The sequence below is a fragment of the Botrytis cinerea genome, chromosome 11, assembly GCF_000143535.2.
Source record: "Botrytis cinerea B05.10 chromosome 11, complete sequence".
Classification (NCBI taxonomy): Eukaryota; Fungi; Ascomycota; class Leotiomycetes; order Helotiales; family Sclerotiniaceae; genus Botrytis; species Botrytis cinerea.
This window is the reverse complement of record NC_037320.1, coordinates 769,724-795,642: the sequence shown is the minus strand read 5'-3', so window position 1 is coordinate 795,642 and position 25,919 is coordinate 769,724. Positions and strand designations below refer to the sequence as shown.

The 25,919-nt window shown below is 43.7% G+C and overlaps 10 protein-coding genes across 13 annotated transcripts; 5 read left to right on the top strand and 5 right to left on the bottom strand.

Annotated features, from left to right (window-relative positions):
* Positions 1-624: 624 nt before the first annotated feature.
* BcDIM5 lies at positions 625-2,407 on the bottom strand. The gene is made up of 3 exons (XM_001550366.2): positions 2,253-2,407; positions 1,264-1,702; positions 625-1,208 (listed from the first exon to the last, which is right to left on the bottom strand). Exons 1-3 carry the CDS (start codon positions 2,319-2,321, stop codon positions 763-765), a joined length of 954 nt encoding a protein of 317 aa, XP_001550416.2. The 5' UTR covers positions 2,322-2,407; the 3' UTR covers positions 625-762.
* A 424-nt stretch (positions 2,408-2,831) lies between these two features.
* On the top strand, positions 2,832-3,769 carry Bcrrp1 (the record flags this gene model as incomplete). The annotated part of the gene is made up of 2 exons (XM_001550365.2): positions 2,832-2,945; positions 3,012-3,769. Exons 1-2 carry the CDS (start codon positions 2,894-2,896, stop codon positions 3,767-3,769), a joined length of 810 nt encoding a protein of 269 aa, XP_001550415.1. The 5' UTR covers positions 2,832-2,893.
* A 465-nt stretch (positions 3,770-4,234) lies between these two features.
* On the bottom strand, positions 4,235-6,277 carry BCIN_11g02340 (hypothetical protein; the record flags this gene model as incomplete). Its single annotated transcript, XM_024695893.1, has 4 exons — positions 5,901-6,277; positions 5,781-5,837; positions 4,707-5,725; positions 4,235-4,567 (listed from the first exon to the last, which is right to left on the bottom strand). The coding sequence occupies exons 1-4, from the start codon at positions 6,055-6,057 to the stop codon at positions 4,235-4,237; spliced, it is 1,566 nt and encodes a 521-aa protein (XP_024551695.1). The 5' UTR covers positions 6,058-6,277.
* Positions 6,278-6,840: 563 nt separating this feature from the next.
* On the bottom strand, positions 6,841-10,294 carry Bcsec26. The gene is made up of 4 exons (XM_024695892.1): positions 9,866-10,294; positions 9,390-9,810; positions 7,344-9,345; positions 6,841-7,289 (listed from the first exon to the last, which is right to left on the bottom strand). The coding sequence occupies exons 1-4, from the start codon at positions 10,168-10,170 to the stop codon at positions 7,141-7,143; spliced, it is 2,877 nt and encodes a 958-aa protein (XP_024551694.1). The 5' UTR covers positions 10,171-10,294; the 3' UTR covers positions 6,841-7,140.
* Positions 10,295-10,568: 274 nt separating this feature from the next.
* On the top strand, positions 10,569-11,501 carry BCIN_11g02320 (hypothetical protein). Its single transcript, XM_024695891.1, has 6 exons — positions 10,569-10,627; positions 10,678-10,715; positions 10,769-10,864; positions 10,921-10,984; positions 11,037-11,124; positions 11,174-11,501. The coding sequence occupies exons 1-6, from the start codon at positions 10,590-10,592 to the stop codon at positions 11,312-11,314; spliced, it is 465 nt and encodes a 154-aa protein (XP_024551693.1). The 5' UTR covers positions 10,569-10,589; the 3' UTR covers positions 11,315-11,501.
* A 1,384-nt stretch (positions 11,502-12,885) lies between these two features.
* BCIN_11g02310 (hypothetical protein) lies at positions 12,886-14,256 on the top strand. The gene is made up of 4 exons (XM_001550360.2): positions 12,886-13,232; positions 13,286-13,436; positions 13,497-13,854; positions 13,922-14,256. Exons 1-4 carry the CDS (start codon positions 12,957-12,959, stop codon positions 13,986-13,988), a joined length of 852 nt encoding a protein of 283 aa, XP_001550410.1. The 5' UTR covers positions 12,886-12,956; the 3' UTR covers positions 13,989-14,256.
* A 659-nt stretch (positions 14,257-14,915) lies between these two features.
* BCIN_11g02300 (hypothetical protein) lies at positions 14,916-16,372 on the top strand. Of its 4 annotated transcripts, XM_024695887.1 has the most exons (4): positions 14,916-15,592; positions 15,671-15,738; positions 15,836-15,913; positions 16,034-16,372. In XM_024695887.1, the coding sequence occupies exons 1-4, from the start codon at positions 15,105-15,107 to the stop codon at positions 16,102-16,104; spliced, it is 705 nt and encodes a 234-aa protein (XP_024551690.1). In that variant the 5' UTR covers positions 14,916-15,104; the 3' UTR covers positions 16,105-16,372. The 4 variants fall into 4 exon arrangements, with proteins under 4 accessions (XP_024551690.1, XP_024551691.1, XP_024551689.1 ...); XM_024695890.1 differs by having other exon boundaries at positions 15,836-16,372; XM_024695889.1 differs by having other exon boundaries at positions 15,671-15,913.
* Positions 16,373-17,013: 641 nt separating this feature from the next.
* BCIN_11g02290 (hypothetical protein) lies at positions 17,014-18,687 on the bottom strand. The gene is made up of 2 exons (XM_001550358.2): positions 17,875-18,687; positions 17,014-17,818 (listed from the first exon to the last, which is right to left on the bottom strand). Exons 1-2 carry the CDS (start codon positions 18,442-18,444, stop codon positions 17,261-17,263), a joined length of 1,128 nt encoding a protein of 375 aa, XP_001550408.1. The 5' UTR covers positions 18,445-18,687; the 3' UTR covers positions 17,014-17,260.
* Positions 18,688-19,604: 917 nt separating this feature from the next.
* BCIN_11g02280 (hypothetical protein) lies at positions 19,605-22,491 on the top strand. Its single transcript, XM_001550357.2, has one exon. The coding sequence runs from the start codon at positions 19,939-19,941 to the stop codon at positions 21,595-21,597; it is 1,659 nt and encodes a 552-aa protein (XP_001550407.1). The 5' UTR covers positions 19,605-19,938; the 3' UTR covers positions 21,598-22,491.
* A 155-nt stretch (positions 22,492-22,646) lies between these two features.
* Positions 22,647-25,102, bottom strand: BCIN_11g02270 (hypothetical protein; the record flags this gene model as incomplete). The annotated part of the gene is made up of 2 exons (XM_024698313.1): positions 22,647-24,689; positions 24,746-25,102. 2 exons carry the CDS (start codon positions 25,100-25,102, stop codon positions 22,647-22,649), a joined length of 2,400 nt encoding a protein of 799 aa, XP_024551688.1.
* Between the last annotated feature and the right edge of the window lie 817 nt (positions 25,103-25,919).

Genomic DNA, 25,919 nt, shown 5'->3' with positions numbered 1-25,919 from the left:
GACTTTGGGGTTGGGTATGAAATCTCGTTTGTCAACTGCGCTAAACCCAATCAAGTATTCCGGCCAATTCCCATCACGTGCGGGCTCACAGAACGCTCGACATCTAACAGTTGATTACAACAAAAATTTGTGAACATATCATTCGTTCTGTTTGAAAACGGAGAGAATATTGAATGTAACTCGTCGCTGGTCGTCGTACTCTAAACCTGGTGTTGATTCAAGTAGCATGGGAGACGATTAAGTCAACGTCCCGAATCTCTGCAGGTGCTTCGATAGACGTAGCGAGTTTATTCTAGGAGAAGTGACAGTCGAATTTCACTTCAGCTGCTACCAAACATAGGTGGAATTTATCTCAAACCATCCAGGTACTGGAACTATCAGATAAATAAATAATAGGATCTGATTATGTAGCTCCTACGCTACCCAGACTCTGTGTCTTAGAGATTGAACTGGCTAGATGAGCTTGTCATCAATATAGCATACCGAGTTGTATACTTGCCAAATCTGCTCGCAGAAGGAGATAAGTTTATATGAGAGTCTTCCATTACTCAAACATATCATATCATCAAGATATTAGAAGGGGAAAAAAGTCAATTCGCTTTAGACCACCTCCATACATTGATATGTCGAGGTACTTCCACTAACACCAACGAAATTCCATCCATTCAGATTTGATCAGACCTGAGGGTATCATTAATTTTCGCAGATTATCCTATCGTGCGTCTGCTACTATTCATATGCATTAATCGTTTATGCCCATAATTACCAAAGCCATCCTCTACACGATTTAGCCCCACACAAGCATTTCTCACTTCCTTGCTCTCCATCATCCTTTCCATCCACATAGTCGAAAGTAAGTTCCGTCATTGGTCGAATATCCTCAATCGCAAAAAATGCCAAGTCATGAAGGTTTTTCTCAGAGTAATCTCCAACACGCGCAAAGATCCTCATATTGGCTTCACAGGAATGGTTAAAGAAACGACTAGGTCCCGCGTAAAATTCTCCGTCAATAACATATGGATCACCACGTAAAGTCTCATTGAGACTATCTGGATCGGTGAACTTATCAATGCTGAATAGATAAAGATCTTTTCTTCTACTTATGATTGCATTGTCGCGGCGTCTTTCGGCTTCCTGAGCGGTGATTATCTCGCCAATGTAGCAGTCGATAAATGCACCGGCTTTGATGGGAACTTTGCTTCGAACACCTATGATTAGTTAGATTGTTGATTCTAACGTTGAACAACAATAGAGATTACATACCCCAACCACGATTTTCAGTGCGGAAAACTTGTAATGGCACGCGTCGTCCTCTTGCAACAATTCGATTATCACAAGTTTCATCACAAGCACAGGCTTCGTGACACTCATAGATAGGCGCTTTGCTATCCAAAAGCTGTTCTTTCAAACATCCTTCGCTATTACCCCCTGCTTGATAGGCATATACATTGTGATCTGGTAGATCAACCTCAGAATCTTGGAGGCAGTGGCAAGTCATTCCATGACAACTGTGACTGCATTCACATCCGACTCGAAACTCAGGATCGGCTCGGGAAACCCCTTCTCTGAGAATAGACTTTTCGATGAAGGTAAAATCGGAAGGGAGAGTTAGACTTTCGTCTTTGCAGACAATGGAGATTGGGTATTCGTTTGCATTGGAGAAGCTGCGGATTTGACACCAATGACAATCTTTGAGGGATGGCTGAGAGGGATGAGTTAGTGGTTGCTTGATTGTAAGTTCAGAGACTAAATAACAAATAAAACATTCAAAAAAAAAATGAAAATTATCATAGGGTTCTAAAGTCCAGACAATTGAGACCTTGAATCTATTGGACGTTTGGGATAATCTCCAAAATTCTCAAAAATATCTGAATATCATCTCAGCCTCGGATAATTCTCGAGAGTTCTTGTTAATATATCCTCTTGCTCCATCCTATATTATGAGTTGTAAAGTAGAATATCTTACTTAAGATTATTCAAATCTCCAACAACACAATATCGTCTACTCATGTCTCCCAACCTCACACACAATAAACCTATACCCATAAAAAGAAACAAGTACACATATTATAAGTACCTCCTCCCCCCCCCTCGTTAACATAATATCAAAACTCGATTTCCCATTTCCTTCTGCCTATCAACCCTTTTGTTTTAAAAAAAACTGAGCTCTTCACCCTCCACTCAAAGCTCACTCAAACTCCTTCAAGCCAGACCGCACCACAGGAAAAACACAAAGCAAAAAGACAACTCACAATCTCATGACCAAAATAGTGATCTCTATACGTTGGCGCCATGATACTCATCGAATAAGCATTCAACATACGCGCTGCCTCCTTTAACTTCTTCCCCTCTTTCAACTTCTTCAAATCACTATGGAAACTCGACTTATTCGGCTCGTTCAATTCCTACATTGTGACTGGTTCGCTTAGTCTGTCTGTCTGGCGGAGAATAGACGTAGTTGATGTGGTTTTATAAGAGCACACCGTTGATGTTGCATTTTGAAATTGTGTTCATCTAGAGTTTGAGATACTTGAATAGATAATCTGCAACATAGAAACCCGGCTACCGATAGAGATTCAAAACAATTCCTCAAAAATCTTTCCAAATCACCAAATCATTATTGTTTGCCAACCCAACCAAATAATAATTCACTCAGTACCGTTTGCTCTTCAGCAAGGGGTGCGGGTAGCCACTTCCTTATAAACACACGACACTCATTACCCGATCAAATATCCCCATAAAAAGCGGTCAGCATCTTTACTCGCGGCAGAATATATTTTTATTTTCGACTCTGCTATCAAATCGTCTCAAGATATCTTTGCGCGGGGAATTCCAAATACATCTATTTTCCCATTCCTATTCCCACAACTCCAAATTCAATTCTAACGTCAAAATGTCGACGGATATCAGGGATACGAAGTTAATTAAGGAATTAGCTGCAAATGGTATGTTGCATCTCCCTCCCTGCCTCCCTCCACTTCAAATTCCACAACCATCCTAACACACCCCAGACAAAAAAACCCGCGATGCCGCCCTCCTCTCCCTGCGCACCTATCTCTCCGCCTCGCGCTCCCTCACCCCCCTCGACTATCTGAAAATCCACTCCGGGCTCTTCTACAGCATGTGGATGTGCGACCGACCACTCCCCCAACAGTCTCTCGCCAACTCTCTCGCCTCTCTCCTGCCCTCCCTCTCCCCCTCCACCCAAGCACCTTTCTACACCGGATTCTGGGAAATCATGTCCAAAGAATGGGAACGCATTGATGTGCTGCGCATGGAGAAATTCCTGCTGCTAGTGAGACGCTATTTGGCAGCTGGTTTTGAGGTTGTGGTATCCAGCTCTTCCGCACCTGCGGGAAAGAAAAACAAGACGAAAGCTTCGAAGAAAGTGATTTCGGAATCCGGAGAGCAGGTATTAGAAGTCCTATCTTCCATTCCCTGTGGTTCGGGCCCCGATGCGCAACGCACACCGAATGGAATGCGCTTCCACGTAATCGATATCTGGATCGACGAGCTTGAGAAACTGGGTGTGATCGACGCAGCGAAGGAGAGTGAAGAGGGCGCTGAGAAATTAGAGAAATTACTGGAGCCGTTGAGGAAATTGGGAAAGGAGAGCATTAATAAGACGGTCAGGAATAAGTGTAAGGAGGCGCTGGGGGATGAGCGCTTGCCGGGGAATGAGAAGAAGGAGAGTGCAGAGGGGGATGATGTGGAAATGAGTGATGCGAGCGAGGGAGAGGAGGATGGATGGGGTGGGATCGAGGATTAAGGGTTAAGAATTGAAGGGCGAATGTCGAATGTTGAAAATGGTGAAGAGCTGAATTCACATGGAAAAACATTTTTTTCGGTGTTAAAAGAGGATCTATGGAAGAATTTCCACGGCGTATAGGTGTTATTTTGAGGACAATCAATGTCCAATGTAAAAAGTCACATCACATTCAGAATTTCTCATGGTAGAATAGAAAAGATCTCTAATTTTTGACAAAATATATATCAATAAAGTCGCTGATGCGAACCAAACCATCTTATCTTTGGGTATCATTTGAGGTCGACTATAAGTGCCACAATGTCTGAAAAGAAATTGAACGATAAAAGTGCCACAATGTCTGAAGGGAATTTGAACATTGAACGCCTCGCCCAGATCCCATCTTACCGAAAGCCCCTTTCCCCTCCCAATGCACACAAAAAATATGAAAATATGAGAACGAATTCATCTCCGAGTTCAAAAAAAGACTTAAATAGGACCATGCCACTCATACATATGTCCTGTTTTCGAGAGTACCGTACCCAATCCCTTATGTACCTCGGCTTGAAATGGTTGAAAAGGAACCCTCTCCCCATCAATGCTAATGTATCCATCCCCTTTCTGTTTTGGAATGATTCTATATCCTAGGATCTTACGATACCATACATCAGGAATGTCAAACAGTTTCCCACTCTCTACGGACAACATCATCTTGATAGCTGAAAGACGACTTATATCGCCGTTGATGCAAACGAGGTCCATGTAACCGTCACTTGGAAGGGCGGCGGAGAAGAAATTGGCATCTGAGGCCATGTATGCCATCTGGATCTTGCGTTAGCATTTGCGTGATTCTGAAATGCAGATAAGAGTATTCAAAGGCCAAGGAACCCTCAGGATATACAAACTCTTCAATGTTCAAACAGAATGTAGTGAATTGCTCCAGCCAAGGGGATAAACTCACATTTCCACAGTAGAAATTGCCCAATTTATCGTAGGGAACCATTTCCCAGCCCTCCGGTAATTTGTCGCTTACAGTACCATATCTCAGCGGAGGCAATCCATCATCCGTCCCACTACTGGCCGAAGCATCATCGTCTAATAGGTGTTTGTATCCTCTCCTCTCGCTTGCCGGTTCGCGATTGCTCATCTCCTTTCTATAATAATCTTTTATACTTGGTTTATCTTCTATCGCAACCTTGACAGCAATATCACAAGGATAAATTGCTTGTCCAATAAGTCTCTCTAGAAATCCATACGTAAATCGTGCACTTCCCATCCATCTCAAATGTTCGGTAGCTAAATCAGCCTCGGCCACAATCCCTACAGACTGAGATAGGAAACTAATTGTTCGTGTTTCTCCTTGTGTGATCGACATAAGATCCAGCGGCGTGGGAATCCCCTTGATGATAGCCAAAGTAGCCAAACTCGCACTGGCAGTTCCGTTCAAATTCATACTCATAGCATTTCCACTCCCGCATGGTACATGCGTCACTGCAATCTTCGATAGGGCTTTTTTCGCATCATGTCTCTTTCCCAGGCCGTTAAACACCTCATGCGCTAATCCATCTCCGGAACAGCAAACCACCATGTCATAAGCTTCGACATCCATATCCTCGACAATCGTAACCGCATCTCCCTGAAATTTCGTCTTTACCATGTCGATACTACAATTCGCTGCCTTCAGAAGGGGTTCCACATCCCGATCATAGTATTTCTGCGCCTTTCCTTTGCCACTATGAGGGTTCACCAGGACCTTTGCTCGTTTTGTTTGTTGCGATTCGCCGTACGATCGATCTAGTAATTTTGCTATCCATTTCTCGACTTCTTCCGTAGAATTTGATTCAATCGCATATTTCAACTCCGTGGCCTGTACCCTCGTTTTTGATGTAGGTGCAGCATATCGAATCGCAAGCTCTTTCGTGTCTGATATCTCAGCCCAGAGGACGTTGTAAAAAGGGATCGGTCTAGTATTCGCGGAACCTGCACAGGAGATGAGCATGACGTAGATGGACAGGAAACATTTAGCCCGACTCACTTGAAGCAAAAGTCCAAAATCCACAACAAGTTGCGCTCTCCTTTTCAAAAGCCTCATCTTCATGCCATCATATCAGTACAATTACTTCAACTCTCTCAAACGGCGACCCTCCAAACTCACCAAGCACGATCAAAGAGTCCGTTCCCAAGGTCAAGGAAGCATTCCTTCCTACCGTCAACGTCCCATCAGTCACAAACGCCTGTTCCCGCACATATTCGTCACTAGTAATTCCCATCGTATCGATAAACGGATGATTTGAATCCATAGAAGAAGCCATGGTCACCTAAACTGCGTCGATATCCCAAGCATTCTCTCACTCACTCTCTCTCTCTTAGTATAACACCTCTCGTCTCTGTCTATCCAATCATAATATGGTGGTTATTGTAACGAGTGACTAAAGATGGTGGCTATCAAAAGGTGTCTTGGACAGAAAAAGAGATAAATTTAAGTTTAGTAAGTTTCCCGAACTTTTTTCCTTTGCTTTGTTCAATGGAGGATGGTTTCCAAGATTTGTTAGGGTTACCGTTAGTACTCTTCCACATGGTACACAGTACAAAGGCAAGGGGCCCGTCACAAGTTCCAGAGATGCCGAGCTTCAAAACAAGATAGATGCACGGAACACAAACTTCCAAAGTTCCGATCATTCAGCCCAGTCATGGGTTCCCTTTTTCAGTACTCGCAATGCACGGAGTGTTCGAATTTCTGTTATACCATGAGGATGAGGGGTGGTACGTTATAAGGTCGGTTTTTATATTGCTTCTATCTACCTGGTCAGACAGAGTATGTGGGTGCTACCCGTTACGTGAATGGCTATCGTTGCAATTGCATTCTTGTGTGTGTGTCCATTCAATTGGTACAAAAATCCCTCGAAGACTAAAATTGAGTTCTGACAAGGTGCAGAACCCAAAAGTCTTAAGTTTGCCTCTCGTCTCGCGTGCCAACAGGAGCTGAGGATGCTTAGCATAGAGGCGGGTCTCACATGTTAGAGGTGGGCAGTAGCTAGGTATTATGTACAAGCGAGTAATGGAGCTTCAATAATGGGAGAATTCAAAATATTTTATGCTAATCGAGTAATGCCTCTCTGGTTCTAGATAAAACTCCTGTTTGTGCTTTTTTTGCGCAAAATTCCCCAATCATCATCATTTCAACGACCAAAATAAAAGGCAGGCTTTCATGTAACACAACACGACTTGAACTAGATTGACGCCTTTAGTTGAGCCTGCTTCAGCCTTCCAGTGCCTTCCTATTTTCCTCTTCATCTTCATCTTCATCTTATTAGCAGTTGTAATTGTTCCCCGACGTCCATTAATCCGGACGCAATAGACTGATGATACAGATTTCGTCATCATTTTTCACCTCCTTATGCGACCTCTACAACCTTATTTAACCCCTTTAATGACCCCAAGCTGAGTGCTAAACCTTGAGACCTGCTTCTGATACGAACAAATCCAGTGACTGGTCCATCCTCACCTTCTTTCTCAATGCTGAGATTAGCAAGAGCGTCCTCCCCTAGAATGTTGTTAGTAAGTGCTCACACTTGGTGGCAAAAAATTTGGAACTTACCGAAAACACTTCGTGCGTAAAGATTGGCACTCAAAAATTGACAATCGCCCTTCAATGAAGCCTCAGGAGTCAAGCAATTCATATTTGTGCAAGCCATGAGTTGATCTAAGAAATCACGTAATGTCTTGGCCTTCGAATTGATGTTGACCTTGTTCTCCCACTCAAATTCTGTCCACATTGTGCGGAATTGAGTTTCTGTGCATACAGCAGGTTGGATGTAATCCATGATATCGACATGCACATCGTTCAAGATGACCACATTATTCTCGGTTGAGCTTGCGCCATCATAAATGACATTTCCAAAGATTACTCCAGTGTCTGTCGAGGAAACCTTGATGGTAGCTTGTACGTTTTGGAAATCGTGTGGGCCAAGATTTTGAGTAGTTGGCTTCTCTACAACCTTGAGATCTCCAAGTGTTGCAAATTCGACAGACAAATTCTGAAGAGTCTCTGTTGTTTGGTTTACTAGAAGAACATCTAGAACGATATCAAATTGATGTACTGTAACGTATGCCTCAGCATAGACCGGATCAGAGAAACCAGTTAGTTGCACGACTCGGCTAAGTTTTGATGAAAGATCTTCCACTGAGGAATCTCCTCCAGTCGCCTTTTCAAGGTCTAGTTCAATCTCATCTGCACCATCTATCGTGTTCTTCTTTGCAAGCTGTCTGATGGAGACTACATCATCAACTTGAACAGCGGATTTAGCTTTCTCTACTGCTTCCTTAGCTGCTCGCTTCTTCTCCTCTACTTGAACCATGTCTCGGAATGCTTTTCTGGTGTCCTGTAAGAACGCGCTTTCGAGTTGCTTATTCTGGGCTACCTCGGCAAGTGATCTAACACAAGACATAATTCTGTCCACTGAGTCCTCGTCAATTGGTGCTTTGACAAATTGCGATTGTCCTACACGAATGATTGAAATCATGATCAACATGGCCTCAGCGCGTAAGGCATTAGTCCTGGCAGTATCAGATGAGATTTCAGAGTGGCGCATGACAAGTTTTGTAAGGGTAGAAGAAAGAACAGAAGCTAGATAATAATCTCCGTCGAGGATAAGTTGACGAAGAGGTGGTTTTTGAGCAGCTTTGACAGCCTCCAATTTGGCTGTAACAGCAGATTGACTTGTGAGAGCGCTTTCAGTGGCATAGGTACCATCTGCAAGGACTCTCCTTGAGCCTGTTGGGGCTGCTTTGGAATGTCCGTTGGTCTGTTCTGGCTCTTTTGGCTCTTGCCCATCCGTTGCTTCATCGAGGAGACGTTGTTCAGAAGCTAAGATAGGAATTTCGCCCAAGCTAGCTCTTATACGCCTCCAAGCATCTCTAATATCATTGGCCTCTAGAGAGTATTCTCCAACGATCCAGAGAGCTCCCCTGTAAACTTTTCCGGCCCGAACCTCGCTTAAAGTTGACACTAAACGCTCAACTATGGATGGTCGAAGTTTGGGGAATTTCTCGACCACCTCCTTAACAAAGGAAATAACATCAACGGCTGATGTGTTATTGAAATCGGCGATGAAGTCCATGAGGAGATCAACAACGCTTTCAGCGACTTCTGAGAATTTAATTGCGCATTGATGTATGGAGTGAATCAGAAGCTGTCGGTATTCGGCATTCTTCTCGTATTCCTGGTCGACAGTCTTCGACAACTCCTTCTTCAAGAGTAGGACAACATCCTCGACATTCTTGCTAGAAACCATCTCCAAAGCTAGATCCAAAGCCTTCTTTCGTACATCGATGTCGGTGCTTGATAAAACGCGCAGAATCTCCATGGTTAAATCGTCCAGAACTCCCTCATTCTTCTGTCTTAACAAGTCCACCTTATCGAGCACAATTAATTTAACATTGTTGTCGGCCTCCTTGATACTAAGTTCAATAAACTTCGAGGCTGCCGCCTTCACCGCTACCGGGTTATTAGTCAATGCTGTGAGAGATGAAGCAGCTTCATAAACGACGGTAGAAGCGCCGGCTTCCAAAAGGTCGAAGATGAGTCGTAAATATCGTGCCTATAAATGTTAGCAATGTTTGGTTCCATAGTCGTGGAAAATACCTTGTTCTGTGAATTCTGAACCGCATCCTTTCTTATGAACTCCAGCTCCACAAGTTGTAGCAGCTCGTCTGCATTTGGAATGCCATCAAAGACACTACTGAGATATGCCAAAGCTTTGTCGTGGCTGATGCTAACCAATGCAGCGAAAGCATTGCGCTTGCAGGTATGATCACTCTCTGTCTCCAGAAATGCGGCTATCAATTCAGGGGCATCTGGGATCAAACTCTCAGAGTGTTGGAAGATAGAAGCCACAGCAAAAACTGCGTTCTTACGGACGTATGCATGACGGTGCTCAAGGCATGCTTTAGTTGGGGCGAGACAAGGTTCGATAAGTTCTGATTCGCGGAGCTTACACAAGAATCGCAATGTGTTTCCTCTGATATATTCGTTGGGATGTTGGAGATCATTTCTTATACCATTGCTGCGGCACATGTCAATACAGGTATCATAAGCTTCGCAGCTCAAACTAGTCTTACCAAACCAAGATCATTTCCTGCTTGAGTTTCCCACTGGCATCCAACTTTGGGCATATTTCGTAGTAAAAGTAAAGAAGCTTCTTCAATGGCTTATACTTCGAAGGCATAACAAATCGAATGATATGCATGAGTAATTGAGGCATCGGATCTCCATTCAGCATAACTGTGAGAATGCGCTTCATAGTTTCGACTTTACTCTCATCTGTCCCTTTCTCCAACTGCGTCCTCAAATCTGACATTGAAGGTACATCTGCTGCATTGTCCTGATGTACCAAGCTGTACGACTGTTCTAAGAAGGTCGCCATATTGGCTATATTTGTAACTGCAGAGCTGGAAGGTGTTTATTTCGTGCTTGACTGTGTATTAAGGGTGGATTTCTGGATTCGAGGGTTTTCGATGCTTTGTGGCAGATTGAGAGTTGGAGAAATCTCAGAAAGGAGGAATTGGTAGTAGAATTAATAGGAATTTAAGATAATGGGTTGGGAGTTACGCATCGAACATGCGTGTTCTTGGGAATATTATCACGACTGTGTCCAGCTTTCTGGGTGCTGTGTTCGAAAGACTTAGCGTGGCCTGTTTCAGCCTTAGATTGTCAGGCACAAAATGATATCCCCGCCAAATTCTAGCCTTAAGCTAAATTCATGACCGAGTCTCAGAAAGCTATCAAAAGCTTCAGCCTTCTCCATCAAATCAACAACAGACAGAAGTAAAAGTCTCCGTCATTATGTCTACCCTCAACGAACCCTTTTATATTCGCTACTAGTGAGCTTCTATCAATCCTTCAGCATGAATTTGCTAATTTATCTCAATAGTTCTGGTCACCAAGGTCGGCATGGACACGAATTTCTCGGTGAGTGTTGAGAAGTTGCTCACAATTTGCGCAAGTATTAACAATGGACCCAGAATTCGACTTTCGAGTCCTAGGAGACGGGAGAAGCGCATCCGCACGTTATGCCAACAATTCCAATTATCGAAACGATTCCTTGATTCGCAAAGAAAGTATGTGGTACATAATACTCTAGGGATGTCTCTTGAACTGACTTTATTGTTCATAGTGAACATTAGCTCCTTGCTGGTTGAGGAAATCAAGAGGATTATCAAAACTAGTGAGATCATGAAGTAAGCTTCTCAAGTTCAGATATCGTGGCACGCGTAGCTTATATCGAAATAGGGAGGATGATAGCAAATGGCCTCAGAAGAACAAAGATGGGCGTCAAGAATTGGAAATCAAGATAGGCAGCGAGGTTATCTCCTTTGAGGTATGCATGGGTTTCTCGGGCGCGAAATTATGTCACTAATCAAAACTAGACTGCCAAAATCGGATCTCTCGTTGATGTCACAGAATCTCAAGACCCTGAAGGCCTTCGGGTATTCTACTATCTTGTACAGGATCTCAAAGCACTGGTATTCTCATTGATAGCATTGCACTTCAAGATCAAGCCTATTTAAAGATTTGATTCTGGAAAAAATCCAGGGGATGAAGGAGTTAGGCGTTGAGTTATTTGCAAGACAAATGGATACCAATAGAGGAAAAGCCACTTATTTGTCTACACTGCTAATGATACAAAAATCGACTCAGTCTTGGTCAAACTCTCAAATATCATGATATGACAGTGCTGTTGTGCCTGATTAGTCAAAACTGACCAAGTTGGATATCGACACACGATTCCTTCTGCTTCATCAAGTTAAACTTGGATGAGGTAGCCATGTACGACTCCTGCGACAGATCACATACCAGAACACCATTTTTAATTTCTAAATCAGGGAGACTGTTCATCTATCAGGTCTAGGACGAGAAGCGGAAGAGTGGTATAAACCAGGGAGATGATCGAACTCCCGAGGGTCGGTTTGCGTCTTTGAAATTGATCCAATATAGTACTCAAAATTATATCGTTTACTATGCTGTTCATCCCGTACATTGCATGCTACTTATCAGATTTGCCAAGTTAACTTGCATCGGAATTATTACAAGACGTATCATACATTAAGTTTGACTATTCCTGGCATCACTGCATGCATGAACATCTTTGCCGAAGTCTTTGCCTGACAAGCAACTTCATCCAATCTCCAAAGCAACACTTCTCTCGCGACCTAGGAAGCAAGCCCCGCAAGATAAACCCACCCCCATCAGATGCATGCGCCTGCAATTCGTCACGCACCCGAATCCTGTATTGGAGGGTGAATTGAGGATTGGGTCGAATCCCGGTACAAGTAATCCGGTATTCATCATCCAAACTAGTACTTTCAGATGTGCTGTCGAATCACTAATGGTACCGTTGACTTCTTTTTTCGCTCCTTTGGGCTGTGCATACTTGCGAACACATGTGAACTACATCTTCATTGGAAGGTACCGAGTTATCACCGATTCATGAGAGACCACTTCATCCACGGTACATGCTAATGCTATGTGGGCATTCTGCAGAGTTCAATCAGACAGGTTCCTTCTTTCCGGAGTGACACTGGCAGGTCTACAATGACAACGCGATAGAAGAAGTCCTTGGGTAACGAGCCCCAAAGTCCGAATCATAAGATGGTCGATGGAAGTGCTCCAGTTGCTCCAGCTGCTCCAGAAGACCAAGTAGAGGATCGCCAGCAGGATAAAAATGGCAAGGGAATGACATGTAAAGTCCATCATTGCTCGTAATTAATCAATTTTGTTCTTTTTTGGGATTTACTTGCGGGGAAAAGCGGAAATCTGAAGCTAAGCCTCATGGGGCATAGTCTATAGTACTCAAGTCACATTTGAGCCTTTATTAGCCTTGTGCGCCAATGACCGTGCTAGAGTTGGATTGCCTTTATCATATGTGAACATCTTTTCGTCTTCTCATCTCTTCATCATCTCATCTTCTCAACAATTTCAAGACATTTTTTCCATTTAATCACATCGGTTCTATTCATTTAATCTTATCGTCACCGCATTATAGTTTTAATACTTCAACTGTATCATTAATTTCTCTTTGACAAGCTTGGCTGCTGCCGGCGCGATTCAATGCCCACCCCTTCTTCAAATAACGAGTCCAGAGTTGGAGCTACGATATCGCACACATCGTGCCCCCCTGAAGATGACAGGTCTACTTGGAGCATACCAGAGATGGAAGATACACTCGATTCTCCGATTCTAGATTCAAGAGCTACACAACAACCTACACCTCCACCGCATGATTTACGGAGAGTTGACATGACACCGACTTCTCAAACTCACCTGCGAAACACCAAGAGCATGGATATCGATGAAGAAACAAATGGACCCGATATGTTATCCCCTGTCAGTGCGGAAGGAGATAAACAGGATGAGGCTGAAATGCATACCGCCACTAATCCACGAATTGCGTCGCCATCCTTAGGTTACGACTTTTCGAACGTTAGAGTAGGAACAATTAACCTCGTGCTGATTCCTTCAAACATACTGACAAAATGCAGTTGTTACCATCTTCACCATCTTCCAAATTACGACCGGGTAGCAAATTTCATGGCACACAACAATCAGAACGGCAGGTCTATGACGTACAGGTCGAAATTAAACATGTCGACATGAGAGAATCATTTTTATGTGGATATTTACGCATTCAAGGTATGCGGGTGTTCAATATGGTACTAGAATCTTCATACTAACCGAATACTCCATCAACAGGCCTGACCGAAGACCATCCTACCCTTACGACCTATTTCGAGGGTGAAATCATTGGATCAAAGTATTCATTCTTTACCCAACACGAAGATTGGGGATCTACAGATAAAGTCGACTTAACACACTGGGCAAAGTTTCAATCCTTCCGTCCTTTTCAGAAATCTGCGAAGAAAGGAAACTGCCATATACCAAATCTAGCACAACGAGAGAATATTTTTATGAGATGGAAGGAACACTTTCTAGTTCCTGATCATCGTGTTAGGACAATTAGCGGTGCAAGTTTTGAAGGATTCTATTATATTTGCTTTAATCAAGTTGAGGGGAGTGTTAGCGGAATATATTTTCACGCAAAGAGCGAGAAGTAAGTCTTGAAGGCCGTTGTAAATTGTCAACTTTGAACTGGGACACGATGCTGATACGATAGATAGATTTCAACAACTAGAGTTGAAACATGTCGAGGATAGGGGGTGCTTCCAGGCAGTGGAGTTTAGATGAATCACGAAACCCCGACTATTTAGCCAACATTTCATGAATCTCCGAGCGCAATTGAACATATCAAGAAGAGTTTATTTCCTACGACGAAAAGAGAGCAGGTATCCGGAGCATGGTGTTAGGGATTGAGGATATGATTTTGGATATAAGGGTGCGTGCATATAAGTGGAAGGATATTTTGAAGGCTCGATTTACCATTGTCACGGGCAGCATTGGATTATGATATATACCGATATCGTAAGCGACATGTGGAAAACATCGCATACTAGCATGATAATTTGAAGAGGTTATTCTGCAATGTCAATGCCAATGCCAATGCCAATGCCAAATGTCAGACTCGACTGATTATCAAAATGGTGATGATCAGTCGGGGCCAACTGTTGGGCTTGGTAGTCTTGAACATCTGAAATCTACCTATCATATGATCTGTCAAGCCAATTGTTGGACTAAACGTGTACATTGATCCTTGGTATTGTCCTTTCAAACTTATGATGATGCATTTAAATGGCCTGGTCCAAAATGGGTGCATGATCGAATAGACTGTCGAGCTTCAGTTTTAGCACACAGATTAGGCCTTCGTTGGTCGTGTAATATGAGTTTGGAAATTCTTAATAGAGTAATTGACGATGCTGCTCAATTAGACCATTCCAATTTCCAATAATAATTCCGGGCGGGGCTCCAAAATTCTCCGCTCTTATTACTGAATAGGTGGACCCGCTGGCGTGATATTTTGACTCCGCCACGGAAGCCACTGTGATGGATATCTACTAGTAGTCAACTCTGGCCTACTTTTCTTCCTACGAGCAGCGCTAGATATGCACATATGCCTCAGGCCTCCACTGATAACAGTCAATGATCCGCTATCGAATAATAATAATGTCGTAAAGCGTCGAGAGCGTTTATCGCGATAAAACAAACATCTCATGTCATGGGGATTCTTCAACAAACCCTTATGAAAAAGAAAACCGAGACTTTTTCGTTTCAACAATCGAATTCCTCATGATTTTATGATTTGTTGTTCTGTTGATTATAAAGTCCGTTCGAAGATACATCTGCCGTCTAACACTCAAACCCTACCTACAACCCACTCATATCCTCATACCTATTCTTCGTTCCAAGATGGATTTTGCACCTTACCAAGCTTCTCCAGAAGAAACTCGCGCTCTCTCTCCTCCACCGCGTACCTCGACCTCTTCCCCTCGTCAGAGTATCTCACCTATTCGTAGATCCTTTAGCCCCGGAGTTCGCAGTCCGGCATTCTTGCAGAGTACTAGTAATGCAGCGGCGAAAAATGGAAATTTTGCTCCAAGTACCACTCCGAATCCATGGGCGCAGAGAGAACGAGAGAGAGATGGATACTTCCCGACGGTGAATACTGGAAATGGGTATCAGGATGTGGAGAGCGGGAGGGTTGGAGGGGGATACAATGTTGGGGGAAGTGTAAGTGGAGGTGCGGGGTATGGTGGGGGGAGTAGAGACGGTTTACATGAGTTTGAAACTAGTCTTCCATTGAGGTTGGATTATGAGGCTTGTTTGGCTTATCTGCTTTTGCCGCCTGCTGGGGGTGTGTTGCTCTTGGTTCTGGAGAGGAAGAGTGATTATGTGAGGTTAGTTATAAGATACGAATCTCCTATGGACAGACAATGTGGTGGATTGCATGAGACACTGCTGAACAATGGTGATAGGTTTCACGCTTGGCAATCTGCTTTACTGTTTACGGCCATGTTTGTCGTACATTTGATGTTCTCCTGGAGTAAGTCCTCCCTCGTCTGTTCTGAGACACGCAAGAATTTCTCGATAGATAAATCAAAACCCTATGGTTTGAGCGTTGGTATTGATGTTAGACTTAGGCCCGTCTATGTCATGGTTATTGCTCCTAGGAGACATCAGTTTGATAGTATGGCTAACCAGGAGAGCATATCTAGATGGTAAGTTTTTCCATGTTCCTCTCTAACTCCTCAGCTCTCTCTCTCTCTCTCTCTTTGTCTTATCTATATCGGTAAACATGCTTCCTTTCCAACTTTACACCTCTAATCTTCCCAAAACAGCGGATACTCTAGACCGATGCGAAGTCCCAGTTTTTGGAAGAGTAGCTAGTAGTATACTAGACGACGAGTAAGAACGACGAGTGGAGACGATAATCGAGGATGACGAGACGAATTTATGCGCGAAGTTACGATACCATTTTTTTTTCTGGGGGCGATTTTTGCTTCATATTCCAGAGTTAGCACGAGATACCCTTTGCCGTTGTTGTACAACTCTATTTTATATCATCTTCTAAGAGCATACTAGATGGAGATACAAAGGATATTTATATATGTCCTTGCTTAATATCTAATTCACAAGCTTGATGATTATCTGTTTTGGATTCTTCTTGGTGAGTTCCACCAGTGGCTGTACGGACTGACGGGACACTATAAGAATGGGCCTGGAAAAATCCCTTGAGATATCGATTCGTGCATTTTTTTGGATTCTTACAATAATTGATTAAAGATTAAATAATGAAAAGATAGATTTTGATATCAAACAATTAAAGATCGAAATTGTTGAAAATTTCCCAAGTTGAGAAGTGTCCCATTGGTTTACACACCCACTTTCCATCGCCATACACATTTCATTTCCTCCTCATAACACTCATTATTCATCACAGCATGATTGAAGTATCACATTTCACTCATCTTCAACTGCATCTCCATCTCCAACTCCTGGTGCTCAGATTAACGTTGCAACTTATGTATGCCTTCATTGTGACCCAAGATAAGTAAGTAGTTGGTCTTAAAACACTTGCATAGGAAATGTATTCTTTACTCATGTCATTATATTAGTCTTTAAGAGCTATGAGAGAGATTTTGTTGGAACAAACCTCTCATAGAATTACTTTCAATACTTCAGCCGAGGATAGCTGAATATCTTCATTATAATCAGAGATTCAACACTTGTATTATTCCGAAAAATTCTTTATCCTCGAGTGGAACAGCGATGAGTAAGCAAATCATATCTTTTCACAGGCATCTTGCCATCACACCGTTGCCAGTCAATTTCAAAGCTTCATTATGCCATTTCTTCGTTGCTATTGAAAACCGACAGAAACCCTAATTTCAGAGCAACATACATAATGCCTGATTTTATTCCAACACAAGCTCCAACCAAAAATTAGAATTTTCAAACACCCAACCAGCCGCCTTGTAGATTCAATAATCTATTGTCATCCATCTCCAGAACTCCCCTTTGACAAAAAGAAATAGAAGTGATAATCCATCCCGATCCCGTGTCGCTCAAGAACTTAGTAGATCCTTAACACTCATTCCTCGAACTCCACTAAAACTCGTCCCTCTACGATCCGAGTTGAGCATTAATAACGCCGCGCTCGCTTCCTCATCGATGTCCCTTTGATCTCTTTGCGGTATGAGAGCAGGACTTGTGAGTGCCGAGCTCACCGAAGCAATACTCCGAGCATAATCGTAGACTGAGGCGTCTAGAGCTGGAGATGTGGTCGACGAGGTACTGATGCTGTAGTGACGAGAATCTGCTGAGTACGAGGAATATGAATCCTGTCTGTGACGGGAATCTTGCGGGAGCATGGCTGGCGATGTTTGCTGAGATGGGGGTGTAGGTGTGGGATAATTGGTAGAGGAATTTTCTGAGCCACCCATTTCTATATCTTCTTCTGATTCACGTGTGCAATATCCATGTCGTGATGGATCGTAGCTCCCGCGATGTGCTGAGGGCGGTAATGTAAATTCTCCGGTGCTTGTAGAGAAGTTACCTCGAGAATTCTCGGCCTTCAGCTTGGAAACACAATCTTCGAGATATCTCACGTAATCGATAGATGCCTATCAGATGTTAGCATATGAAAATCGATGGGATGGATATTTGATCTATTACTCACTTGCAAAATTGCTAACTTATGCATCTCTCCCGTGCAAGCTGGTATCATGTCTTTCAATACACCAAATTCCTCATTCATCTTTGATCTCCTACGACGCTCAATCAAGCTGTGTGCAGTTTTCCTTGCAATCTTCCGGCCAGCCACACTTGTTGAGGAGGGTTGCTTCTTCTTGGGCGTATTTGAGGTAGGTTTCCCACCCGACTTCGTATTCTCTGCTGGCATGCTCATTATCTCATCACTTTGCCCTCGAGGTTTCATTTGTATAATCTTTCGGGATCGAGTAGGCGGAGGCGGTAGTGCGAAGGAGTCTTTTTTAGTGGTTTGTGTAGCCGGTCTTCGACGAAGCTTAACAGCTTCACTAGCAGGAATGGCCGGGGAGATTGGGGAAGCGGGTTGATATGAGGAGGCAGATGATGATTGGGTAGAGGAACTGGTTGGGCGAGATTCCACTCCTGCTACAGCAGGAGGAGGAAGTTCAAATGACATCTGTAATGAAGAGTAATTTGAACCATCTTTCCCCTTGATTTCTGTTGACGAAGCCGGGGTGGGAGGATGAGTTGGGCGAGGCATTATAAAGTGAGGTATTTAGGTAACTTGACTTGGTCTTGTGCTCAATAGAGAAGGTCCTACCGCGTATTACGACAAAATTGACCTTGTTGACTCAAATTGAGGTAAATAATTTCAAGAAAAGTATGAGAAATGACTGAAATATGGCAAAATGTGAGCTCTTGGGAAGGAGGGGCTTTGTGAGGACCTTGATGGGAGTCAAATGTCAGGAAACACAAAATAGCCTCGCGCAACTTTGGAGAAATCAAGAGATTGAGAAAATAATGAAGGAAAGAGAGGAAGACTGAAGGTATTTGATCTCGTTGTAACATAACCTACATTATATTTTTGAATAAGTCCAAAGACTTGCACTTCCGGCAGCTAGAACTGATATCGGAAACCATCTCATATCTTTGCGCAACTTTATCGAAGATCAATCGCGAATTTCACGCCCCTCATGGACGATATAAATGTCGCGTGCTTCATTCGATTGGTTATGAGGCTTTTATTGATGTTGCTCAGATTATACGGACCACTGAAATTGCGTGTTGACGGAACGTGGGATGAGCAAAGGGCTCAGGTTAAGATTTAGGTAAAACGGCACGTGCTCGGTACCGGTCGCTGGTTTGTGCGTGGAACACGTGTGGAGTAGCCTCAAGCTCACCGGGAGTGGAACTCCCCGGTCTGGAAGGACTTGCTGGAAGGGCAATTCCAAGAGACGTTGCATCCATCTGGAAAGCAAACATAGTAGCAGAAAGGCCTATAAAAGCTAGCTTGGAAGATAGTGACTTTTTGGATCTTTCTTCGACAACAGCTTCGTTGTGTTTGGTGCCTCGCACGTGACGTATGTATTGGGCAAGCGCTAGCTTTTATAAACCTGGATTTGGTCATTGTTGTTGATGTGGAGGACAACAGCCTCCTTGATGCTGGAATTCTTCTCAACAGCATCGCTTGAGTTGTATTCGTGCATTGAAATATCTCGAGGTTTGAGAAAGGAAAACTGCATGTGACTTTGTGAGACTAGGATAGACGAGATGGACACTCACCCGGCTCGGACCCCCACTTCCGATCACTTTACCGTGTTTACCGTGTTTACCGTGCTTACCTAGCCGAAATGATAGGCGGGAATTGACCAGCCAGCCTCTAGACGGAATTTATATTTATATTTTGTGGGTTCGCTGTATGATGAAGATAATCAAAAATTGTTTTCGAAAGAGCGAATTTTTGGATCTTTGTCTGCTTGTTTCGGGATTTGACATCTTATCTGAAATGAATCTATGATTCAGGAACAGATACCGCCTGTTTCTTTCGGCCACGTAGAGCCTCCCTGTCTCAGATCATCGAAATGATTGGCTTCCACTCTACCAACAGACACAACTGCCGCAAAAGACTCAAATTTGCATACCTAATAAAAGCAATGTCGATCGTCTCGTAGATCTCAACAAAACTTGCTTTTTTGATGATGTAGGTATATATTCTCTTGACGATAAAAGATGATGTCTCTTCAGGCTTGCGAAAATGACCGAACTTAGCACTCGCGCAAGAAAGATTCGATTGAAGATGAAGAAACTCGTTCAAAAAGCCAAAGACCACATACGCTCTGGCTCCTCCTCTTCTCAGACTTCCCCCTTGGATTCTTCTCGCCCCGTTCATAATATTCATCAATCTCGTCCTTCCACCATCTCTCAGCCCACTCTCCGTGAAATTCTACGCTACCGTTACCACTTTGGTGTCAATCTTGGTTCCATTTTTGTTCTCGAACCTTGGCTCTTCCCTAAATTTGTAGGAGGAGCATCTTCGGAGCTCGATGCTGTAACTTCCTCTGTTAAAAATAATGGCGTGGAAGCTACCCGTCAAAAATGGGAGGGACATTGGAAAAATGCGGTTACCGATCAAGCTTTCGGATGGTTGGCCAAATCGGCAAAAGGAACTAGTATCCGATTACCAGTCGGGTATTTTACACTCGGGCCAGAATTCTGTGTCGGTACACCTTTTGAGAGTGCCAAAGACGTCTATCAAAATTCCTGGACGATAGTCAAAGAATTCATCACTCGGGCTCGCGCACTTGGAGTGGGAGTCCTGGTGGACCTCCACGCTCTACCTGGAGGTGCAAACACAGACATGCATTCGGGATCTAGTACCGGGAAAGCAGAACTTTGGAGTTCCAAGAAAAATCTCGAGCTCGCGAAAAAGGCGCTTTTGTTCATTGCAAAAGAATGTAAGGGATTGGATGGGGTAATCGGTATTCAGCTCTGTAACGAAGCATGCTGGGATGCCGGGAAAAAAGGGATGTATGATTTCTACACCTCTGTCATTCAATCTATCTCCGAAGTCGACTCTGAAGTGCCCATCTATATAAGCGATGCATGGGATCTCTCTTCCGCCTTGAAGTGGACCAAAGAACGAGACTGGAGATCTGGAAAGGTTCCCAGCAACCCTGTCGTCATCGACACACACAAATACTATACGTTTGCAGAGAAGCATCGCTCACAAAGCGCCCAAGAGCTGGTCCGTCAAATCCCCAATGAGCTAGGTGAACTCCCCAATTGTAGCCCGAGTGCTACACATATCTCGTCTGGTGGAGAAACGCAAATTGTGATTGGCGAATACAGCTGCGTTCTTGACGAGAAAAGCTGGGCAAAATCTCCACCTAGTATGAAAGAAGAATTGACTCGAGACTTCGGACGACATCAATGCAACAAATGGACTGAGGGGTGTAGTGCGGGAAGTTATTTCTGGACATGGAAAATGGAGTGGATGGATGGAGGTGGATGGGGGTTTGTGGAACAGGTTAAGAAGGGGAATATCGTTGCTCCAGCTTATATGGGCTGGTCCGCTAAAGAGATTAGGGAGAAATCGAGAAAGGCATCGGAGCAGAAGAATGAACTTATGCAGAAGATGGTGAAGGACCATATAGATTACTGGACGCATGAAGATCCTGGAAAAGAGTTCCGACATGACTTGTATGAAAAGGGGTGGGACATTGGATGGGAGGACGCAAAGGCATTTTTTGGTTCGAGGGGAGAACAAGGCGGTGCAGATAAACTCGGATCTCTGGAAATTTGGATCAAAAAGCGGATGATAGAGTCTGGAGAGCGAGGAGAGTTCTTATGGGAATGGGAACAAGGATTTAGATGGGGTGTCAAGGAGTTTGAGAATTGTGTTGAGATAGCTTGAGCTTCAAGCGGGAAGCAGAAATATTGCCAAGCTGAAGCTTATAGGGAATCAGGACATATACTGTGTGTCATCATAATAATTTTTTAGACCACTGGTACATTATTTTTGCTCGAACTCCGTTTAGCTTCATCTCTCCAATCACCAAATTATGCTCCCAATTTTCTTGACAGGAGTCCCGACTTGGCCATGATATCTTAGACCACGATTTGAGCCGGCTATTGATCATATTATTCTATACTTCTCGGCTTCCAGGATCATAATGACTTCGCACGACGACTTCGCACTCCAACGTTTGCATCCATGTTTTCCAAAAACGTACCTTCAATTGTCATTCCTTTGGGTGGCTGTCTAATTTCTGACGCCCAACCAATATCATACTCGAAGATCAGCCGACCAAAAACGAGCTTTACAAGATGAACTGCGAAGGAACTTCCTGGGCGTGATTGTTTTCCATATCCTCGCCTATAAACCAAGAGTCAGATAATAATTCATACATGCATCGGATTTTGAAGGAAGTGACAAACTTACGAAAAAAGGTTTTAATTTACTGCAGATGCATGAACTTTTTTCTCTTTTCCTTGTTGAGAACTCCAGCCCGGTAAATCTAAAGGCATTGAAGATAGACGCATTTTTATAGTCATCGAGATCCATGTTAGTGAAGACGGTTGGAAATACTGTCCGACTAACATGGCTTTAAGGTAAAGCCACCCGGAAACGTAAGTGTTTCCATTGCCGTGCAATGCTCCGAAAAACAGGCTGCAGGATTGTTTCTGAGACTTTCCCCAAATGAAACTGTCCAAATTTTCAAGAGGATTAAGCATCTTCTTGTCGCGCCATCCTTCATTTTGCCAAAGAGACAGGCCAATCTCATTCCATAGAGGTTCTAGAAATTCAGGATATATTAACACCCTCCAGATCAGATTGTAAATCAGACTAATAGATGTCCCTGTACCAGCAAAACTTAGATTAATATTGCATTTTGCGTGCCGTCTGACGTCATTCTCTAGCGACGTTAACCAGCTTGGCTATCTGACTTTTGCTGACGACTATCACTCCCCCGCTAGCAATATCAATTGACTCGATACACTACTTAAATTACTCATAACAGATCCAAATTGACTCTGCTCAGAATATACAAAGTCCACGTCTTCGAAAGTCGCAAGAACTATGGCAACTAGGTTCTTGATATCTGTCAAACGATCTGATTCTTTCAGTAACAAATCTACCGCCATCTCATAGGATGAGAACCGGACTGCAGTGCCAATCTTTCTTTTGGGTGAAACAAGACCAGCGGTCTGAGCTCGAATGACGCTCAGGTCAACTTCCATGGTCAAGTTCGCGATAGCATTTAGTAGGGCATCCAAAAGCATTGCCAGTACCGGTACATGCTCGTCCCGAAGTCTGTTCCTGGCATCAAGTAAGTGACGTGCCTTCTTAGGTGTTAGAATACTAGGTTCATCCAGCGCTGTCAGTTTCCCATCCAACAATTGGAAGTTTCTCCGGTGCACGTTTTCCATTTCAGCCGCCTTTTGACCGAGATCCACGGCGGCAAGGTAGATATCTTCAGCTTTCGAAGTAGCGAACTTGGGTTTTTGCAGGGTTCCGATGCGATAGGATTCTAGTTTATTGCGGATCATAGGGTTTGTCAAGTGGGCGACTGCGTTCAGGCTGTCGGTGATGTCTTGGCCGCTACTACACGCGATCACGGTATCACCTCCTGGATGCTTCTGCATAAATTTGCTTGCGTTGTAAACATTGCCTTGGGCCGAGAACCAATAACCAGTTTCCTCTGAGTTATTTCTTATGAGCTGGGATACGAAGATTTTTTTTGAACTAGGTCTGCTGTCGCCGCTTGAAAAGTGCTCGTCTGTGTCAAGTGATTTGCGTTCTAGACGTGTCTTTTCTAATTCCTGATTAGCTTCCAACCAAGGTTCAGTTCTGCGCTTACGGCCTAGGCCATTGTTGGTTATATTCCGACCGATTCTGGACGAAACAGCAAGGAACCCGAGAGCTTTTCGCCGGTGGATTCCCAGCAGACCATCGTCGCCCTGGTATGATGACATAAAGGCTTTCCAGATATCCACTAACTCTCTATCTTTCGAGGCAGTAACGTATTCAGCGACCGAAACCTCCCTGACGGCCTCAAGAAACTGGCGCCAATGGATGGGATACATAGCCCGAACCGCCGTCGTTTCTTTGCCAATACTCGTGTTGTATTCAGATCGACCAGTAAATTCGTCCATTATGTGGAAGAAGGGATGTGCTGTGCCTGCAGTCCCGACCAAACCTCTCAGCCATGGAATTCCCAAATTCGCTACAGTGAGCGTCCAGATAAGAGGATCGATATGATCCTTGTGAGATCGATTCGCATGGATCTTTTCTAGGGTCTTGGTGATCTGTTTGATCAGTTCATGGAGATTTCGTATTGCGTCTTTGAACGAAGAAGAGTTTCGAGCCAAGACAGATCTTTGAGCCTCGATGACTCGATGAAGAATCGGTATTGTTTTGGTGTTCATTTCAATCATCGTACCCAAAAATATGCGCTCTTCCATGGTCCCAGTTGTTAGAATGAGTAAATCCAGATTTTTGAGCGTCACGTCTCCGTATGACAAGCTAGTTGATGTGAAATTGGCTACCACAATGTCAATTATGGTAAGATTTGGAATTGATCGCCCAAGGCGTTCACACACGATAGTCCACGGAGTAACAAGCGAAGGCGGTAGTATATCGTTGTGGCTATCATATTTCAATGTAATAGGCTCGCTTCCCTCCAAGCGAACAAATGCATGGGCTGTCATTCCGAGGATCGTAGCAGCCCGTTGGAGATATATGTCTGGCAAAGATTTGGCAGATGCGTCAAGAAGTGGCATCTTGGTGACAGTTTCCCGAACAGTCTGCGTTTTGACCAGCCGGGGAAGTTCGGTCGCAAGCTGATCCCACACTGCATGGGAAAGCGGAAATGCCTTGATTCTCTGCAAGGGAGAGAACCCTGCCTCTTTAGACAGGAAGCCGGAGTTTTCATGTCCATAGTAACGATTTGTTCGCTCTGCCTGCTCGATTATTTTCTCGCAGGGAGGAGAGATAGAAGGACTCTACAAGATGTAAGTATGGAAATTTTCAGGAAAGGTTATTTTTAAAAGGTTCATACATAAGGCTTGAAATACTTTGGTGTCGCTGATCGTAGAAAAATGAAGACAAAAGTAATCCCGAGAGCCCAGTAAATGCCATAAGATGCCAACATATCATTGCACAACCTCCAGGCGTTTTTGGAAAACATACCGAGATCACTGGATGAGATGTTCATTGTGAATACTTTCCGCAGATTTTTGTGCGGTAGATTGCAATCATAATATAATGGGATTGGGGTTCGTAATCTATACTCGCGGATTGTGAAAGGGCCAACTGAAAACAACAGGCTGAGACCTTCAAATGCAACCCACTGTATTGATGTATTTGATCCGGATTTGGCTTTGGCAGACTCGATAGATGTCTCCGAACGATGCATTTTGACATTTAGATCAATTGCGATGTGCAGCTGTTTCAACCTCAGCCGCATTGTGAATGTTGTAGACGGGAGCAAGGGTCTTGTTATTAACGTCATCAAAAATTATTAAATTGGCTATATTCACACCTTTACGAGGCCATATTGCTGTTAAATCAAATTCTACACCTTTCTGAATAGCTCGATATTGATATATTAGTACGAAAGAAAGAAAAGAAAGCATGATCGACTCGAGCTTTGCATACTCTGCCTCAATTTGGTAGAGAATAGATGTACAATTCTTATTGTCGGTATCACCATATTTTTTTCGAAAACTTTGGGCAAACAAAAACCACATGGGTGAAACAGAGCTTTGAAAGAAGATCCCGCATGATCAAGCCGTAAGTGCATGCAAGGGGAGGCCTTTGATTGTCTTGCCGATCTCCTCGAGCCAGCGATCCGTGATGAAATCGTTGGGGTTCGGGCCAAATAAAGCTTCTTGTCGAGAGATGGTGCATGCATTAGGTAAAAGGATCGATCTATTGGTAATGATCTCCTCCTAGCTTAAGTGAGGAACTCCCTCTGAACTGACAGATCACCAACGGGATATCTCCTCGATGATGCTATAAGATACGGCAAGCTAGGTCCGTCGCTTGGAACTAGGAGTCGATCGTGTCTCACAACGGTATCCAAGGCTCTGCGCGCCTTGGTCACCACAGACCAGGCCAGGTTGTCTGTAGTTACAGACAGCGCAGCGTCGATTAGAGTGCTAATTACAAGAGCTGATCCGTACAAAGACAGGGTCAGACGATTCTTCTCAAGAGATTTCTCTAAAGCTAGT

Coding starts and splice junctions, on each gene's coding strand:
- BcDIM5 (XM_001550366.2), bottom strand. CDS start 2,321: ATGTTGAATGCTTATTCGATGAGTATCATGGCGCCAACGTATAGAGAT. Junction 1,703..2,252: donor ACTATTTTGGTCATGAGATT/GTGAGTTGTCTT, acceptor CATCCCTCTCAG/CCATCCCTCAAAGATTGTCA. Junction 1,209..1,263: donor CACTGAAAATCGTGGTTGGG/GTATGTAATCTC, acceptor AACTAATCATAG/GTGTTCGAAGCAAAGTTCCC.
- Bcsec26 (XM_024695892.1), bottom strand. CDS start 10,170: ATGGCGACCTTCTTAGAACAGTCGTACAGCTTGGTACATCAGGACAAT. Junction 9,346..9,389: donor TTCAGAATTCACAGAACAAG/GTATTTTCCACG, acceptor TAACATTTATAG/GCACGATATTTACGACTCAT. Junction 7,290..7,343: donor TTACGCACGAAGTGTTTTCG/GTAAGTTCCAAA, acceptor ACAACATTCTAG/GGGAGGACGCTCTTGCTAAT.
- BCIN_11g02320 (XM_024695891.1), top strand. CDS start 10,590: ATGTCTACCCTCAACGAACCCTTTTATATTCGCTACTA. Junction 10,628..10,677: donor CCCTTTTATATTCGCTACTA/GTGAGCTTCTAT, acceptor TTATCTCAATAG/TTCTGGTCACCAAGGTCGGC. Junction 11,125..11,173: donor GCGAGGTTATCTCCTTTGAG/GTATGCATGGGT, acceptor AATCAAAACTAG/ACTGCCAAAATCGGATCTCT.
- BCIN_11g02310 (XM_001550360.2), top strand. CDS start 12,957: ATGGAAGATACACTCGATTCTCCGATTCTAGATTCAAGAGCTACACAA. Junction 13,233..13,285: donor ACGACTTTTCGAACGTTAGA/GTAGGAACAATT, acceptor GACAAAATGCAG/TTGTTACCATCTTCACCATC. Junction 13,437..13,496: donor TGGATATTTACGCATTCAAG/GTATGCGGGTGT, acceptor CTCCATCAACAG/GCCTGACCGAAGACCATCCT.
- BCIN_11g02300 (XM_024695888.1), top strand. CDS start 15,105: ATGGATTTTGCACCTTACCAAGCTTCTCCAGAAGAAACTCGCGCTCTC. Junction 15,739..15,835: donor ACATTTGATGTTCTCCTGGA/GTAAGTCCTCCC, acceptor TGTTAGACTTAG/GCCCGTCTATGTCATGGTTA. Junction 15,914..16,033: donor CAGGAGAGCATATCTAGATG/GTAAGTTTTTCC, acceptor TTCCCAAAACAG/CGGATACTCTAGACCGATGC.
- BCIN_11g02290 (XM_001550358.2), bottom strand. CDS start 18,444: ATGCCTCGCCCAACTCATCCTCCCACCCCGGCTTCGTCAACAGAAATC. Junction 17,819..17,874: donor ATAAGTTAGCAATTTTGCAA/GTGAGTAATAGA, acceptor AACATCTGATAG/GCATCTATCGATTACGTGAG.
- BCIN_11g02280 (XM_001550357.2), top strand. CDS start 19,939: ATGACCGAACTTAGCACTCGCGCAAGAAAGATTCGATTGAAGATGAAG.